Source organism: Jaculus jaculus, chromosome 8 (genome assembly GCF_020740685.1).
Source record: "Jaculus jaculus isolate mJacJac1 chromosome 8, mJacJac1.mat.Y.cur, whole genome shotgun sequence".
Classification (NCBI taxonomy): Eukaryota; Metazoa; Chordata; class Mammalia; order Rodentia; family Dipodidae; genus Jaculus; species Jaculus jaculus.
Genome location: NC_059109.1, coordinates 97337770 through 97354518, shown reverse-complemented (window position 1 = coordinate 97354518; position 16749 = coordinate 97337770). Strand labels below are relative to the sequence as shown.

The 16749-nt window shown below is 41.6% G+C and overlaps 1 protein-coding gene across 5 annotated transcripts in view; it reads right to left on the bottom strand.

Moving 5' to 3' along the window:
* The window catches only part of Macrod2 (mono-ADP ribosylhydrolase 2), a 2207522-nt gene that overhangs the window by 111891 nt on the left and 2078882 nt on the right, over nucleotides 1–16749 (bottom strand). For all 5 annotated transcript variants that reach the window (XM_045156295.1, XM_045156298.1, XM_045156294.1 and 2 more), the window contains one exon: nucleotides 7682–7750. In XM_045156295.1, the coding sequence (XP_045012230.1) occupies nucleotides 7682–7750 (69 nt within the window). The remainder of the gene's footprint in view (nucleotides 1–7681; nucleotides 7751–16749) is intronic.

The following is a 16749-nucleotide window of genomic DNA, read 5'->3' as shown; positions in this document are numbered from 1 at the left end:
GATTTGGGAGCAGATAGGGTTGGCTTACAAATTCTGGCTCCACTTTTTGGATAACTGGAAAGTTATTCAAACTTTCTAGATCTCAGTTACCTGCAAATTTGGGATAATAATACTGATTTAAAAAATAAAAAAGTTATTATTTTACATCCATTTAACTGTCAAAAAATCAGAAAGGACAAAATGGCCAAAGCTGGTAGAAATATAGATTTTTATGGCCTTTGGAGACATATGGCAACATCTGTAAAAACACATAGTCCTCCAAGCATAGATCACATTCCTGGAATCTTTCCCATATAAATAAAAGTGCCAGTATATGAGCAAGGACATCCATCGTGCCATTGTTTGTGTGGCAGTAAAGTGGAAAGAAAGTACCTGTTTATCACAGGAGAGTCAATGAATAAATTATGATACATTTGAACTATGAGATATCATGTAAGCTTTAAAATGGATGAACTACATCTATAGGCAGTGATTTAGAAGGAGTTCCAAAAAGTTTTGCTACTTTCAGAAAAGCAAGTTTCAGAGAAGCATGTAGACTGTGATATGAAGTTTACAAAATAAGCATGCACATATTTTAATTATTAAATGGTTATCAATTTTGATAGGCTGAAGAAATGACTCAATGGGGAAGTATACTTCCTGATTAGAGTGGGGGAGAATGAGGGGTCTTGAAATCACTGGAGTTTGACTCTCCAGAACCCATGTTAAACAGTTCGGTGTTCCTTCAGCCTCAGTCCCATAGGGGAGTAGAGAGACCAGGCCTCATGTAACACACTCCAATTCAAACAAGAACAAGTATGGAGGAGCTATGTAGTGGGAGACTGACTTTCTGCTTTTGCCACCACAGGCAAGCACACCCTGTTACAGGTGAGTGTATGAAGCACTGCACTATGCACACACCACACATAGACACATACCATGCTATACACATACATACAATTATATTTTTAATCCTCCTAGTGTGTAATAAGCATATCTTGAAATACTTCAAGTGAATTGACTCATTTAAATGTTCAATATTAGGTGAGGCAGGTGCTATACTTATTCTTACTTTATATATGGAGAAACTGCAATACAAAGAGGTTAAATAATGTGTACATGATCACATAGCTGGTTGTAAATAGAGATAGGATTTAGACTTAGGGAACTGGAACCAGAGACTCTTAGTTACTGTGGTAGTTTGAATGTATATCCCCAGTAGACTCAGAGGTTTTATTAAAGCATATAACTTGGATTTCCAGCTGCCTGGCTTAAAGGTATGCTGAGAGGTTTCTGAGCTCTGCCTGGGTCCCTGCTACTAGCTGCCGGATAGCTATTGTTTAGTCACCCATTTGTGCTTACTTGAGCTGGCCAGTTGTGACTTCTGTCTGCTTAGATTTATGAATGGGAGGCAGCTTCTTGTACCATTGATCAAATTCTTCTTAGATCTGTAAGCTGAAATAAACCCTTGCTCCTATAAACTGTGTCTAGTTTAGATGTTCATGACATCAATGCGAAGCTGACTATAACAGTTATTGTACTTTACTTTTTAAACAATTGAGAGGTAAGAAGTAAATAAACAATAAAAAGAGGAAAAGAGTACATGCTACATCTATGATACATATATTTATGCTTATATTGGATCATGTTCATGTCCTCAGAAACAGATAGGAGAATGGATCCCAAATGTAAATGGTAATTTTCTCAAGGTGGAATGATTGCAAATGATTGATTTTTATTCTCATTTCATTATTTGAAATTTCCACAATGGACATATTGTTTAAAGAATCAGAAAATGTTACAAATTCTATTCATTGTTGAAAAACCCAAAATTTGTATCCATTTCCATTTATTGGAATTCTCTGGCAGAAATGATCATACTATATACAAGGGTTAAAGAGTGTTTTCAGCCAACATGAAGTTTAAAACTAAATTAATTAAACAAATCAAAATGGAGTCCAGATAAGCATACGACCATTCATTTACTGGAAAACAGAATTAAATGATGTTAGATTATCAAATGACATTTGGTAAATTTCATAATCTACTTATTTTAATTTTTAGTATTATAGTTTTATTTACTTATCTGATGAGAGAGAGAGAGAGAGACAGAGAGAGAGAGAGAGAGAGAGAGAGAGACTTTGGGCACACCAGAGCCTCTAACCACTGCAACTGAACTCCAGATACATGTGCCACCAGGTGCATCTGGCTTACATGGGTTCTGAGGAATTAAACCAGGATCCTTAAGCTTCTCAGGCAAATAACTGCTAAGCCATCTCTCCAGCTCTCATAATCTACTTTTATATTTAAAAGGTAATTTCAAACAGATATGTGTTGTAAAATATACTAAAAATAAACCTCATTGTGTGTGTATGCATGTGCACATACAGAAAATCCAATTGATAGACCAGCTTATTTCTGGAGACTTGAATTATAGATGATATTTTTCATTTCTTGTTTTACTTATTCCAAAAATAAACATGCATTACTTCTAAAATACTACAATACATGTCAGTAGTAAAAATGTTTTAACCATTTCCCTAGTAAATCAACAGAGCATCAGGAATTTATCCTGAGGAACTGATCATAGATAACACACAAAAAATTCCGCCTAAGATATATGTGCTACACTTCCTTATTAGTTATAATTTAGAGAAAACTGTAAATAATTGAATAATTCAACACGAAGGCACTGGCTATGTAAATTGTGGGACAACCAGATGATGAAATATTATGCCTCCCATAAAAATCATGCCTCCAAGGCATACTTAAAGCCATGGGAAAATATTCATGGTTGGCTATGAGGTGAAGCAACAGAACAGACCTTTTTTTTTAAATTTTTTTTTAAGAAATGATTTTACAATTTAATTTTTAAAGGGGAAATTATTATATGCTATTACTTTTTATATTTTTCAATATAAAATATTTTACAGTCAATATGTGTTGTTAATATTAATGAACATAAATGCTATAAGATCATGTAGGTATGACCTGTGGGAATTAACACAAATGCAGCCTTCCTGCCTCTCTGTCCTTGTCTCCCTCTGGAGTTATCTGAGACCTGAGGGCTGCAGTGCAGCGGGATGAGACACAGCCGACAGGTCACATGCCTTCATTCCTTCCTTTAACTGAACTACCAGAAGACAGCTGCTTTTACACCAAGCTTGAATGAGGGACACTAAAGTATTTTCAGATATACTATTCATGTAGAACCAGAATAGGGGACACCTTTATTCTTGCTGTGATAGGTGACAAGATGAGGCGCTCAGGACACAGCCTGTGGAGATTTCATGGGTGCCACAATGTTTCATTTCTCTTCAATGCCTGAGCCGAGAAATAGAAACTGTGCAGACAGCAATTCTGAGCTGGCCCCACTGGCAAGAGTTGGAGCCAGTTATGTTTATCCCTGGCACAAGACTCCCTTGCACATCACCTCATCCTTTCTTTCTGGCTGTCTTTGCCAAGGATGATCCTTACTATAGCTTTCTCATTTTCCTATAGTCATTTTGACCTCCAAGAGGTCTGAAACTAGTTGGAGTGCTTAGAAAGCTTTCCTTGAGTGAAATTCCACTTCATAAATGCCAAAGAGCATGGATATGACTTTCATGGACTTCCAAAGGTAGATGAGCCTGGGTGTGCACCTGGATACTAATTGATTTAGGTTTTAATATTAATGAGTCTATGATTTGGTCTAGTTGACCTTCAAATTCAAATCAGGTACTGATTAAATAATAAGACAGGTGAATCCGGATGTGTTTAAGCAGCACTTTTCCCCCTCAGTGAGGTGCTTTTATAGCAGAGGAGGAGGTTTTAAAAATGTAGAGACAAGTGGAATAGGAAGTTCTTCCTGATCTAAGGAGACAAACTATATCTAAAATCATGACAACAGGGCTGGAGAGATGGCTTAGTGGTTAAGGCACTTGTCTGCAAAGCCAATTGACCCAGGTTCGTTTCCCCAGGATCCATTCCATGGAAGCTAGATGCACAAGGTGGAACATGCATCTGGAGTTTGTTTGCAATGGCTAAAGTCCTTGGCAAACTCATTCTCTCTCTGTCTCCGTCCCTCTATCTGTCTATGTAGGTATGTATGTATGTGTGTATGTATGTATGTATGTATGTATCTATCTATCTATCTATCTATCTATCTATCTATCTATCTATCTATCTATCTGCTACCTCTTTCTCTCAAATATATAATATAAATAAAAAAATATAAAATTATGACAACAATGAGTTTACAGATGTCTCAAACAAAGCACTATGCATTCCTATGCACCACTCCTGTGTATATGGCCCCTCCACTGATGACTATGCATTTGTTAATCCTTGTACATTTGTACTCCTGGGTTGGTTTGTTTCTGAGAATTTAAAGTATGAAAGTTTGTCAAAGAGCATTTTACCAGTAGAGAAAGAATTCCTCAATAGGTGAGCACATGCCCTATTTTACAAATAACACCAGCATGCCTATCAACCCATGGATATTCTCTCAGGCCAGCTTTACCTTGGAGTTAATTTCATTTCAATCCTAGCTCTATGGCATGTACTTAAGCCATTGATTAGCATTCCTCCTCCTCACATCTCATCCTCCCAGCTCAAATCCTACCCACCCGCAATTATAATGATTCACTGGGAACAGGTGTCTTCAGTATGTGGAAAGCAATCTAGCTCCTGATCCATAAGTGAGTCAGTTGTACCTCCCCATAGCAGCTTGCATAGTCAGCAGTTACGTGGGGTAAGTGGGCAAGAACACTGGTTCTTGGTTCCCAGTGGGAAACGTGTCTAGAGCATGTGAACAAAATAGCTGGCATAGAAGACACCTGGATTATACCACTTCATGAAATTTTGTAACTTTCACAAAACTATTTGATTCAAAACAAAACCTGTCCCAGGAAAAAGGCAGCTATCTCATGGTTTTGTATGCCTGTTTGAAATTTTTGTAATCTGGAAGATGCTACTTCCCAGTTGAGACAAGGTCCTAACAAATGTAAAGCCAAACAGCTCACGAGCAAAGCTGGGATTGAACCTGGGTCAGGTTCCATGGGGTTATATTAGACAGAGAAAACAAGGTCTAAGGAGAATTTTGAGGAGCCAAGTTTCCAGAGAGTCAATAGAGCAAAGGTTCCTTCAGCATCACTGAAAGATGTCCTGCCACTGAAACTGGAGAATGTAATAAGTGTTTCTATAAGTGAGTTTATGACTTCCTAGCTCTAACATAGCCCTGGTGTCACCAAAGATGGATATTTCTGTATGATACCTAATAATGGAGAATATTTGAAATGAATCCTGAACACTTATACTTCCTTTTAACCTCAACTTGACCTCAATCTTGGAGGATTTCAATGGAAAATTCTTTTTTTGTTTAAATTCTGTCAGACAAGATGACAGTTCCATAAGTATCAGACACTCAGAGTTTTGAGCTGATAATCAATTAAACAATGGTTTTAGATGTATGCTCTTTCAGGAGAAAATAGAAAAATTCATGTCTTACTTTTAATTGAGGCTACACTGCATACTAATATAGATTTTAAAATATTTATTTTTTTCAAATTAATAATTTAATGGAATTTAACAATGTATTTCAGTAAAGTCCCTATATCTTCATATTCACTTTTATGAAGGGAACTGCTCTTGTAATACATGATGATTCTCTGATGGAGTTCGCACCAAAAAAAATCTTATTTTAAGAAATAAATCCTAAAAGTATTCAAAAAAAAACCCCAAAACATTAATCCTAGCATAAGCAATTAATGGTGTGAGATCATAAAAGCTTCAAGGAAAATATCACAGACTATGTTTTTATAAAAGTGTGATATCCCTAAACTAAGCAACTCAATAGCAAAAAAACAAAACAAAACAAAATCTCAGCTTGGATCATTCAAAGCAGAAGATTCCTTTTACTTCTTAAAGATTGTTATCTCATCTTCTCATACTTTAAATATCTTATGTTATATGATTAATATGTCCAAAATTTTTGGCCTATAATAAATACCGTTTTCTGTTCTTTTTCTCTGACATGATTGCTTTATTCTCTTTAAAGTAGCTGAGTTTCTTATCAAATCCCTGTAGAAATCTGACACAAATTACTCCTTTAGCATCAAATGGTTTTGAAACCAGAAATTCCAGGACACATGTCCACATAGTTTAAAGGGACATGTCATTTGAAAAAAGTGGCGAGGAACAAGAGGAGGGCCAACGAGAATGGCAGCCATACGATGGACACTGGCTTTCCTTTCAGAAACGAGTTTATTTTCCCAGGTGTATGCAGCTGTCATCTATTCTAGCTTCCAGGATTATGTCAACTAAAAAGAATTTTTGTTCCCAAGGTCACACCCTTTCCAGGATAGCTAGAATCCAGTGACTCATCTGTGGCCAGTGTATGGTCATGTTCCGAGAAGGGGCATGCCATTTTCGGATCTTCATACAGCCAGCTAAGTGCTCTTCTAAGTATGCCCTGGGGCCCCTCCCTCCAGCCAGATCTGCTTCTTCCCTTTTATCTGTTGTAAGAGTTGACTACCTATTGAAGGACTTCTCTCTGATGATCATCTGCTACTAACCACTACCTCTGTAGTCTGGTATGTCTGATCTGCTTAGAAACAGCTAAGTTACTTTGAGGTAAGCACATCTACTATTAACTCCATGCTACAGAGGGGAAACCTGAAGCACAAAGAGATTCATTACTTGTCATCACTTGAGAATTTTTTTCTAATTACTTGAGCAATTTGTCAAACCTCACCTACATTGCCAGTGACAGACAGAGTTGGGATTTGAACCCCTATTACACGGTCCATTTTTCACACTCTTATCAACTATCACTCCTCTCAGCTGCAATTGATGTAAAGAAAACCAAATTCCAGGCAATGGGAAATGGAACTAAGAAAGTCAATAGCAGAGTACCGAAATTTCAACACTACTTTGATTTCTGAAGCATTGATTCAAAGAATAGTGAGTCACTGTGGCAATGTGTATCTAGTTGCATAGCTCACCAGATTGAAGAGACACTTTCAACAACCTTACCTTACTTAGAGACCCAAGAAGTGTGCATTGGCGTACCAGACATTCATTTTATAACTCTGACAGTATAGTCTTTTAGTACCCACTAATACTATTTTTTCTTCTGTATGTGGGAACTTGCCAGTTGATCCAGAGGAAGATCAAAGAATGGGTTACCTTATATTCCTTTAGATAATTTCTCAAGTGTTAGTGTCCTTGCATCAGTTACCCTACTTAACCCTATAAAGGTAATATATTTTTTTTTCTGACCATATTTTGAAAAGCAACAGTTGCTCTTAGTAAATGTTCACAGAATAGTGATTTTTTTTGTCCACTATTTACTTTCAAGCACTCCTTTCTTGGACCATGGAGTTTCAGGTGGGTGGTCCTCAATAATGTCCTTTCAAACTTATGCCTGATGACTAGCTATAAACCACAGAATTGAGTAATTCTTGTGTTTTACATAAACATTTTTTTCTCTAACCACACCTTCTCTGCTTATGCTTGTATTTCATAAACACTGCTTTTCTGGAGGAACAAATGTAAATGCATGTATAAATTCTGAAGAAGCCAGATATGGAAAGAAACAGAGTGGGTGGGATCTTTGTATTGGAAATAGAGAAGCCTACATTTGCTCCCTGCCTCATTTTTCCACATAAACAAAACCTGTATCATTTACTTCTAAACATTTACTTTAAATGTGGCATCGCACCTTCATCTTTACAGACTTCAACGGCCTCGTCTGAAGCTGGGCTGGACACAGGGGTGGTATTGACACCATCTAGAAAGCAGAACAAAAGAAAAGTAGCAGAGTTAATACTGTTGAGTTATGTCTGTTCTACTGTTGCATCTTCCTTCCCGCCCCAGCACAGAACATGTGAATACATGTCAGGTACATATAGTACGTAGTCTCATAAAGGGCCAGAGAGCTGAAGTCCTTCATTCTAGCTAATAATGTAGAAATCTTCATATTAGGACAGAGATCTATGGAGTACAATTATTTAAAATTTCTTTTTGGTAAAGAATAGTGTTTGTTGGTGGCAATGCAATAACTACAGGAACATTTTGCTTCTTTCATAATTTTTAAATTTTTAAAGAATGCAATATTATTTTTTGCTGGTGTATGGTGAAGCCAAGAATATCTTTGCAAGTTTCTACAAAGTACCCCCAAGAGTGTGCTTAGGAAAGTTTCCCTTTCTTATCACAACACTTCTGTGGGTTGTTATTTAGCCAGGCCAGCCAGAGCACAGAGTGGCTCTGTGGCTGTCAATGCAGATGCTGAGACAATGGAATCTCTCAAAGCAAGGTGCCTGAAGCCATTTGAAGATTTAAGGATGGGAACTGAGGATCTGGAGGACCTTGTCCCTTACCTAACACCAATCCCCACCATTGTTGATCTCTCTCTCTCTCTCTCTCTGGTCTTATCAGTGCTACAAGGAGTCGTGTTTAACCTCCAGGATGATAGATTGCTAGCTACTGACTTCAAAACAGTAAATTTAAGACATGAGAAATTATTAAAGTCATTGGAATAGTTAATATCTGACCATTGATAAAAGTACACATATATGTTTTCTTATAGTGCCAGAGTCTAGAATCAGAGATAGATAACACAAGTTTAAAGTAAAATTTCATATGTTCTAGCATATCTTTTGTCTACAATATATATGACTTTTTACATTTAGGTTGTGTCTATATTGGAGCAAAGATTAAAATTTGGAGGAGGGTGACAATGGGCAGTAATGGATCAATTTCTTTTGTTAGATAACAATCTTCAACTGTAAAAATAAGGGGCCACTAACCCCTTCGTGTGGTAACATTTTCCCATATTTTTAAATCTCCATTCATAGTAAATTTGCCTGAAAGAAGTGATCATTATTATTCTCTACTGCCTCACTTCACAAGCTCTTCATGGCCCACTTTAGTTGGCTTCTTTTCCAATGATTTTCCAAGAATTCCTTATTCAAAGGTGCCAGCAATTTTTCTTTATAAATATAATAGTCATTCTCCTATCCTTTTACCTTATTTTTCTGTTTTATGAGAAGATTTTGCTATGCAGCTATAATAGCCTTGAACTTGCCATTTTCCTGCTTCAACCCCTTGAGTCCTGGGATTACAGATATGTGCCACCTATCTTCATTTCCCCAATTTTATTTGACTTGACACCTCAGCCACATCTCCCAGTCTTGACCTTGTTCTCCTGGAGTCTCCTTTTTGTTGAAGCTGTTTCTTCTAGATCCCCAGTGATCTAGATGTCATGCTGTCCCAACCACTTCATCACTATTAATTGCATATTCTCCCTAGCAAGCACCATCCAGTCCTATGGTTTTAAATATTACTTATAGGCCAATGTTCCTCAGCCTATGTCTGTAGTCATACCCTCTCCCTAGGAATTAGAACTAGTTTATTTTGATATTCTACATGGCTGTCTATTCATCCTCCTAAATTAATTATAGCAAAAACTGAATGATATAATAATTTGATGAACAACAACGGTGACTTGTAACCAGTCTTCCATATAGTGGTAGGTGACACTGCCAGGCAAACAGACACTGAAGCCAAAATCCTAGGATTTAACTTGGATTCCTTTTTTCCACATATGCACCATCCAACCCATCAATATTTCCTGTTGCATCTTATTTCCAGAAAGTTCAGTCCTTTGGTCTTCGTGTCCAGAAATGTTTGCCATTACTCCCCTGTGATTGTCATGTAACTGGTTTTGTACCACCCCTTTTGACTTATGTTTCATTCTCAGGCAAAGTGAGTTTATTAAGACAAAGGTATGATATGAAAAATATTGCCAAAAGACCTCTCTTTGTAGTTCTAATAAAGTCAAATCATATAATTCCATGATCTCTCAGCAAATCTCATGACATACTCTTTGGGGCCCATCCTGCTCCCTGCTCCAGTCATCTTAGAGTTCCTTCAACACTAAGCCAGAACTAGGCTTTAGGCATTTCATGATCTGTTTTCTCCATTCACAGGGACCTTTTTCCAAATCTTCATTCAGATCTCATTTTAACTATTGGTTCCTAAGTCAATTGTTTCCAAATCAGACAATACAGACATGTTCTCTGGAGGGTTCATCCAAATTCATCTTATTTTCTGAAAGTTACTTATAATACCTGGCAGGGTTAGTCTTTTTATTTGTTTATTTTTGGGGTTTCCCCATTAAACATAACCTTCAAGGAAGTACCTTTATTGTTTTTGTTGATGTTCACAATGTACGTACAGTGTCTGAGATGGAGTCAACATATACTTATTATTGTGTTCTTGATAAATATTATATAAAAATTTGATTTGGTGCTAACAACTGTTAAAATGTGTGAATTAAACTACTTTTACATTATATATTTCCATCACATAAAAGAAGCCTGCAGAGCCATTTAGTCAGAATGGACATTGTAAATTATACTGAATGCAAGATATAGGATTTACAAAAAAATAACAACAGGTCAAAAGGGCATTAGTAGGAAGAAATGTGTTGTAATTATTATGCAGAATGATTAAGGAGGCTAAAAAATGAGCAGAGGGAAGTTACCAAATAAAGGGTCATTGGCCAAAATCCTACATGGACTGTTACACTACACAAGTGCCACCAAGTAGGATGACTCTGAAGACCAGACAAACAATAGACGCTAGAAGAAAACTCTGTGATGAAAGCAGAAAGGGAGATACAATGGCAGTAAAGCTGCCAGATGCAAGAAGTGGGACAGAGTATTGCTATCCTATACTCACTGCCCATAAGAAGTAGAACAAAGAAATAGTATCCTACAGTCACTGCTCACGGAAGGTAGAACACAGTGCATCCATCCTATACTCACTGCTCACGGAAGGTAGAACACAATACTTCCATCCTACACTCACTGCTCATAGAAGGTAGAAGACAGTGCTTCCATCCTACACTCACTGCTCATGGAAGGTAGAACACAGTGCTTCCATCCTACACTCACTGCTCATGGAAGGTAGAACACAGTGCTTCCATCCTGCACTCACTGCTCATGAAAGGTAGAACACAATGCTTCCATCCTGCACTCAATGCTCATGGAAGGTAGAACACAGTGCTTCCATCCTCCACTCACTGCTCATGAAAGGTAGAACACAATGCTTCCATCCTGCACTCAATGCTCATGGAAGGTAGAACACAGTGCTTCCATCCTGAACTCAATGCTCATGGAAGATAGAACACAGTGCTTCCATCCTGCACTCACTGCTCATGGAAGGTACAACACAGTGCTTCCATCCTGCACTCACTGCTCATGGAAGGTAGAACAGAGTGCTTCCATCCTGCACTCACTGCTCACGGAATGTAGAACACAGTGCTTCCATCCTGCACTCACTGCTCATGGAAGGTAGAACACAGTGCTTCCATCCTGCACTCACTGCTCATGGAAGGTAGAACACAGTGCTTCCATCCTGCACTCACTGCTCATGGAAGGTAGAACAGAGTGCTTCCATCCTGCACTCACTGCTCATGGAAGATAGAACACAGTGCTTCCATCCCGCACTCACTGCTCATGGAAGGTAGAACACAGTGCTTCCATCCCGCACTCACTGCTCATGGAAGGTAGAACACAGTGCTTCCATCCCGCACTCACTGCTCATGGAAGGTAGAACATAGTGCATCCATCCTGAACTCACTGCTCATGGACGGTAGAACACAGTGCTTACATGCTGTACTCACTGCTCATGGAAGGTAGAACACAGTGCTTCCATCCAGCACTCACTGCTCATGGAAGGTAGAACACAGTGCATCCATCCTGCACTCACTGCTCATGGAAGGTAGAACACAGTGCTTCCATCCTGCACTCACTGCTCATGGAAGGTAGAACACAGAGCTTCCATCCTGCACTCACTGCTCACGGAGGGTAGAACAAAGTGCTTCCATCCTACACTCACTGCTCATGGAAGATAGAACACAGTGCTTCCATCCCACACTCAGTGCTCATGGAAGATAGAACACAGTGCTTCCATCCTGCACTCACTGCTCATGTAAGGTAGAACACAGTGCTTCCATCCCGCACTAACTGCTCATGGAAGGTTGAACACAGTGCTTCCATCCTACACTCACTGCTCACGGAAGATAGAACACAGTGCTTCCAACCTGAACTCACTGCTCATGGAAGGTAGAACAGAGTGCTTCCATCCTGCAGTCACTGCTCATGGAAGGTAGAACACAGTGCTTCCATCCTGAACTCACTGCTCATGGACAGTAGAACACAGTGCTTCCATCCTGCACTCACTGCTCACGGAGGGTAGAACAGAGTGCTTCCATCCTTCACTCACTGCTCATGGAAGGTAGAACACAGTGCTTCCATCCTGCACTCACTGCTTATGGAAGAGAGAACACAGTGCTTCCATCCTGCACTCACTTCTCACGGAAGGTAGAACACAGTGCTTCCATCCCACACTCACTGTTCATGGAAGGTAGAACACAGTGCTTCCATCCCGCACTCACTGCTCATGGAAGGTAGAACACAGTGCTTCCATCCTGCACTCACTGCTCATGGAAGATAGAACACAGTGATTCAATCCTGCACTCACTGCTCACGGAGGGTAGAACACAGTGCTTCCATCCTGAACTCACTGCTCATGGACAGTAGAACACAGTGCTTCCATGCTGTACTCACTGCTCATGGAAGGTAGAACACAGTGCTTCCATCCAGCACTCACTGCTCATGGAAGGTAGAACACAGTGCTTCCATCCCGCACTCACTGCTCATGGAAGGTAGAACACAGTGCTTCCATCCTACACTCACTGCTCACAGAAGATAGAACACAGTGCTTCCATCCCGCACTCACTGCTCATGGAAGGTAGAACACAGTGCTTCCATCCCGCACTCACTGCTCATGGAAGGTAGAACACAGTGCTTCCATCCTGCACTCACTGCTCACGGAGGGTAGAACACAGTGCTTCCATCCTACACTCTCTGCTCATGGGAGGTAGAACACAGTGCTTCCATCCTACACACACTGCTCACGGAAGGTAGAACACAGTGCTTCCATCCTGCACTCACTGCTCATGGAAGGTAGAACACAGTGCTTCCATCCTGCACTCACTGATCATGGAAGATAGAACACAGTGCCTCCATCCTACACTCACTGCTCATGGAAGGTAGAACACAGTGCTTCCATCCTGCACTCACTGATCATGGAAGGTAGAACACAGTACTGCCATCCTACACTCACTGCTCATGGAAGATAGAACACAGTACCTCAATCCTACACTAATTGCTCATGGAAGATAGAACACAGTGCTTCCATCCTGCACTCACTGCTCATGGAAGGTAGAACACAGTGCTTCCATCCTGCACTCACTGATCATGGAAGATAGAACACAGTGCCTCCATCCTACACTCACTGCTCATGGAAGGTAGAACACAGTGCTTCCATCCTGCACTCACTGATCATGGAAGGTAGAACACAGTACTGCCATCCTACACTCACTGCTCATGGAAGATAGAACACAGTACCTCAATCCTACACTAATTGCTCATGGAAGATAGAACACAGTGCTTCCATCCTGCACTCACTGCTCACGGAAGGTAGAACACAGTGCTTCCATCCTGCACTCACTGCTCACAGAGGGTAGAACACAGTGCTTCCATCCTGCACTCACTGCTCACGGAGGGTAGAACACAGTGCTTCCATCCTGCACTCACTGCTCACAGAATGTAGAACACAGTGCTTCCATCCTGCACTCACTGCTCGTGGAAGGTAGAACACAGTGCTTCCATCCTGCACTCTACTGCTCACGGAGGGTAGAACAAAGTGCTTCCATCCTACACTCACTGCTCATGGAAGATAGAACACAGTGCTTCCATCCCACACTCACTGCTCATGGATGATAGAACACAGTGCTTCCATCCTGCACTCACTGCTCATGTAAGGTAGAACAAAGTGCTTCCATCCCGCACTAACTGCTCATGGAAGGTTGAACACAGTGTTTCCATCCTACACTCACTGCTCATGGAAGACAGAACACAGTGCTTCCATCCCGCACTCACTGCTCATGGAAGGTAGAACACAGTGCTTCCATCCCACACTCACTGCTCATGGAAGGTAGAACACAGTGCTTCCATCCTGCACTCACTGCTCACAGAGGGTAGAACACAGTGCTTCCATCCTACACTCTCTCCTCTTGGAAGGTAGAACACAGTGCTTCCATCCTACACTCACTGCTCACGGCAGGTAGAACACAGTGCTTCCATCCTACACTCTCTGCTCATGGAAGGTAGAACACAGTGCTTCCATCCTGCACTCACGGCTCACGGAGGGTAGAACAGAGTGCTTCCATCCTTCACTCACTGCTCATGGAAGGTAGAACACAGTGCTTCCATCCTGCACTCACTGCTCATGGAAGAGAGAACACAGTGCTTCCATCCTGCACTCACTTCTCACGGAAGGTAGAACACAGTGCTTCCATCCCGCACTCACTGTTCATGGAAGGTAGAACACAGTGCTTCCATCCCGCACTCACTGCTCATGGAAGGTAGAACACAGTGCTTCCATCCTGCACTCACTGCTCATGGAAGATAGAACACAGTGATTCAATCCTGCACTCACTGCTCACGGAGGGTAGAACACAGTGCTTCCATCCTGAACTCACTGCTCATGGACAGTAGAACACAGTGCTTCCATGCTGTACTCACTGCTCATGGAAGGTAGAACACAGTGCTTCCATCCAGCACTCACTGCTCATGGAAGGTAGAACACAGTGCTTCCATCCCGCACTCACTGCTCATGGAAGGTAGAACACAGTGCTTCCATCCTACACTCACTGCTCACGGAAGATAGAACACAGTGCTTCCATCCCGCACTCACTGCTCATGGAAGGTAGAACACAGTGCTTCCATCCTGCACTCACTGATCATGGAAGATAGAACACAGTGCCTCCATCCTACACTCACTGCTCATGGAAGGTAGAACACAGTGCTTCCATCCTGCACTCACTGCTCATGGAAGGTAGAACACAGTGCTTCCATCCTGCACTCACTGCTCATGGAAGATAGAACACAGTGATTCAATCCTGCACTCACTGCTCACGGAGGGTAGAACACAGTGCTTCCATCCTGAACTCACTGCTCATGGACAGTAGAACACAGTGCTTCCATGCTGTACTCACTGCTCATGGAAGGTAGAACACAGTGCTTCCATCCAGCACTCACTGCTCATGGAAGGTAGAACACAGTGCTTCCATCCCGCACTCACTGCTCATGGAAGGTAGAACACAGTGCTTCCATCCTACACTCACTGCTCACAGAAGATAGAACACAGTGCTTCCATCCCGCACTCACTGCTCATGGAAGGTAGAACACAGTGCTTCCATCCCGCACTCACTGCTCATGGAAGGTAGAACACAGTGCTTCCATCCTGCACTCACTGCTCACGGAGGGTAGAACACAGTGCTTCCATCCTACACTCTCTGCTCATGGGAGGTAGAACACAGTGCTTCCATCCTACACACACTGCTCACGGAAGGTAGAACACAGTGCTTCCATCCTGCACTCACTGCTCATGGAAGGTAGAACACAGTGCTTCCATCCTGCACTCACTGATCATGGAAGATAGAACACAGTGCCTCCATCCTACACTCACTGCTCATGGAAGGTAGAACACAGTGCTTCCATCCTGCACTCACTGATCATGGAAGGTAGAACACAGTACTGCCATCCTACACTCACTGCTCATGGAAGATAGAACACAGTACCTCAATCCTACACTAATTGCTCATGGAAGATAGAACACAGTGCTTCCATCCTGCACTCACTGCTCATGGAAGGTAGAACACAGTGCTTCCATCCTGCACTCACTGATCATGGAAGATAGAACACAGTGCCTCCATCCTACACTCACTGCTCATGGAAGGTAGAACACAGTGCTTCCATCCTGCACTCACTGATCATGGAAGGTAGAACACAGTACTGCCATCCTACACTCACTGCTCATGGAAGATAGAACACAGTACCTCAATCCTACACTAATTGCTCATGGAAGATAGAACACAGTGCTTCCATCCTGCACTCACTGCTCACGGAAGGTAGAACACAGTGCTTCCATCCTGCACTCACTGCTCATGGAAGGTAGAACACAGTGCTTCCATCCTGCACTCACTGCTCATGGAAGGTAGAACACAGTGCTTCCATCCCGCACTCACTGCTCATGGAAGGTAGAACACAGTGCTTCCATCCTGCACTCACTGTTCATGGAAGGTAGAACACAGTGCTTCCATCCTGCACTTACTGCTCATGGAAGGTAGAACACAGTGCTTCCATCCTGCACTCACTGCTCACGCAGGGTAGAACACAGTGCTTCCATCCTACACTCTCTGCTCATGGAAGGTAGAACACAGTGCTTCCATCCTACACTCACTGCTCACGGAGGGTAGAACACAGTGCTTCCATCCTACAGTCTCTGCTCATGGAAGGTAGAACACAGTGCTTCCATCCTGCACTCACTGCTCATGGAAGGTAGAACACAGTGCTTCCATCCCGCACTCACTGCTCATGGAAGGTAGAACACAGTGCTTCCATCCTGCACTCACTGCTCATGGAAGATAGAACACAGTGCTTCCATCCTACACTCACTGCTCACGGAAGGTAGAACACAGTGCTTCCATCCTACAGTCTCTGCTCATGGAAGGTAGAACACAGTGCTTCCATCCTGCACTCACTGCTCATGGAAGGTAGAACACAGTGCTTCCATCCTGCACTCACTGTTCATGGAAGATAGAACACTGTGCTTCCATCCTACACTCACTGCTCATGAAAGGTAGAACACAGT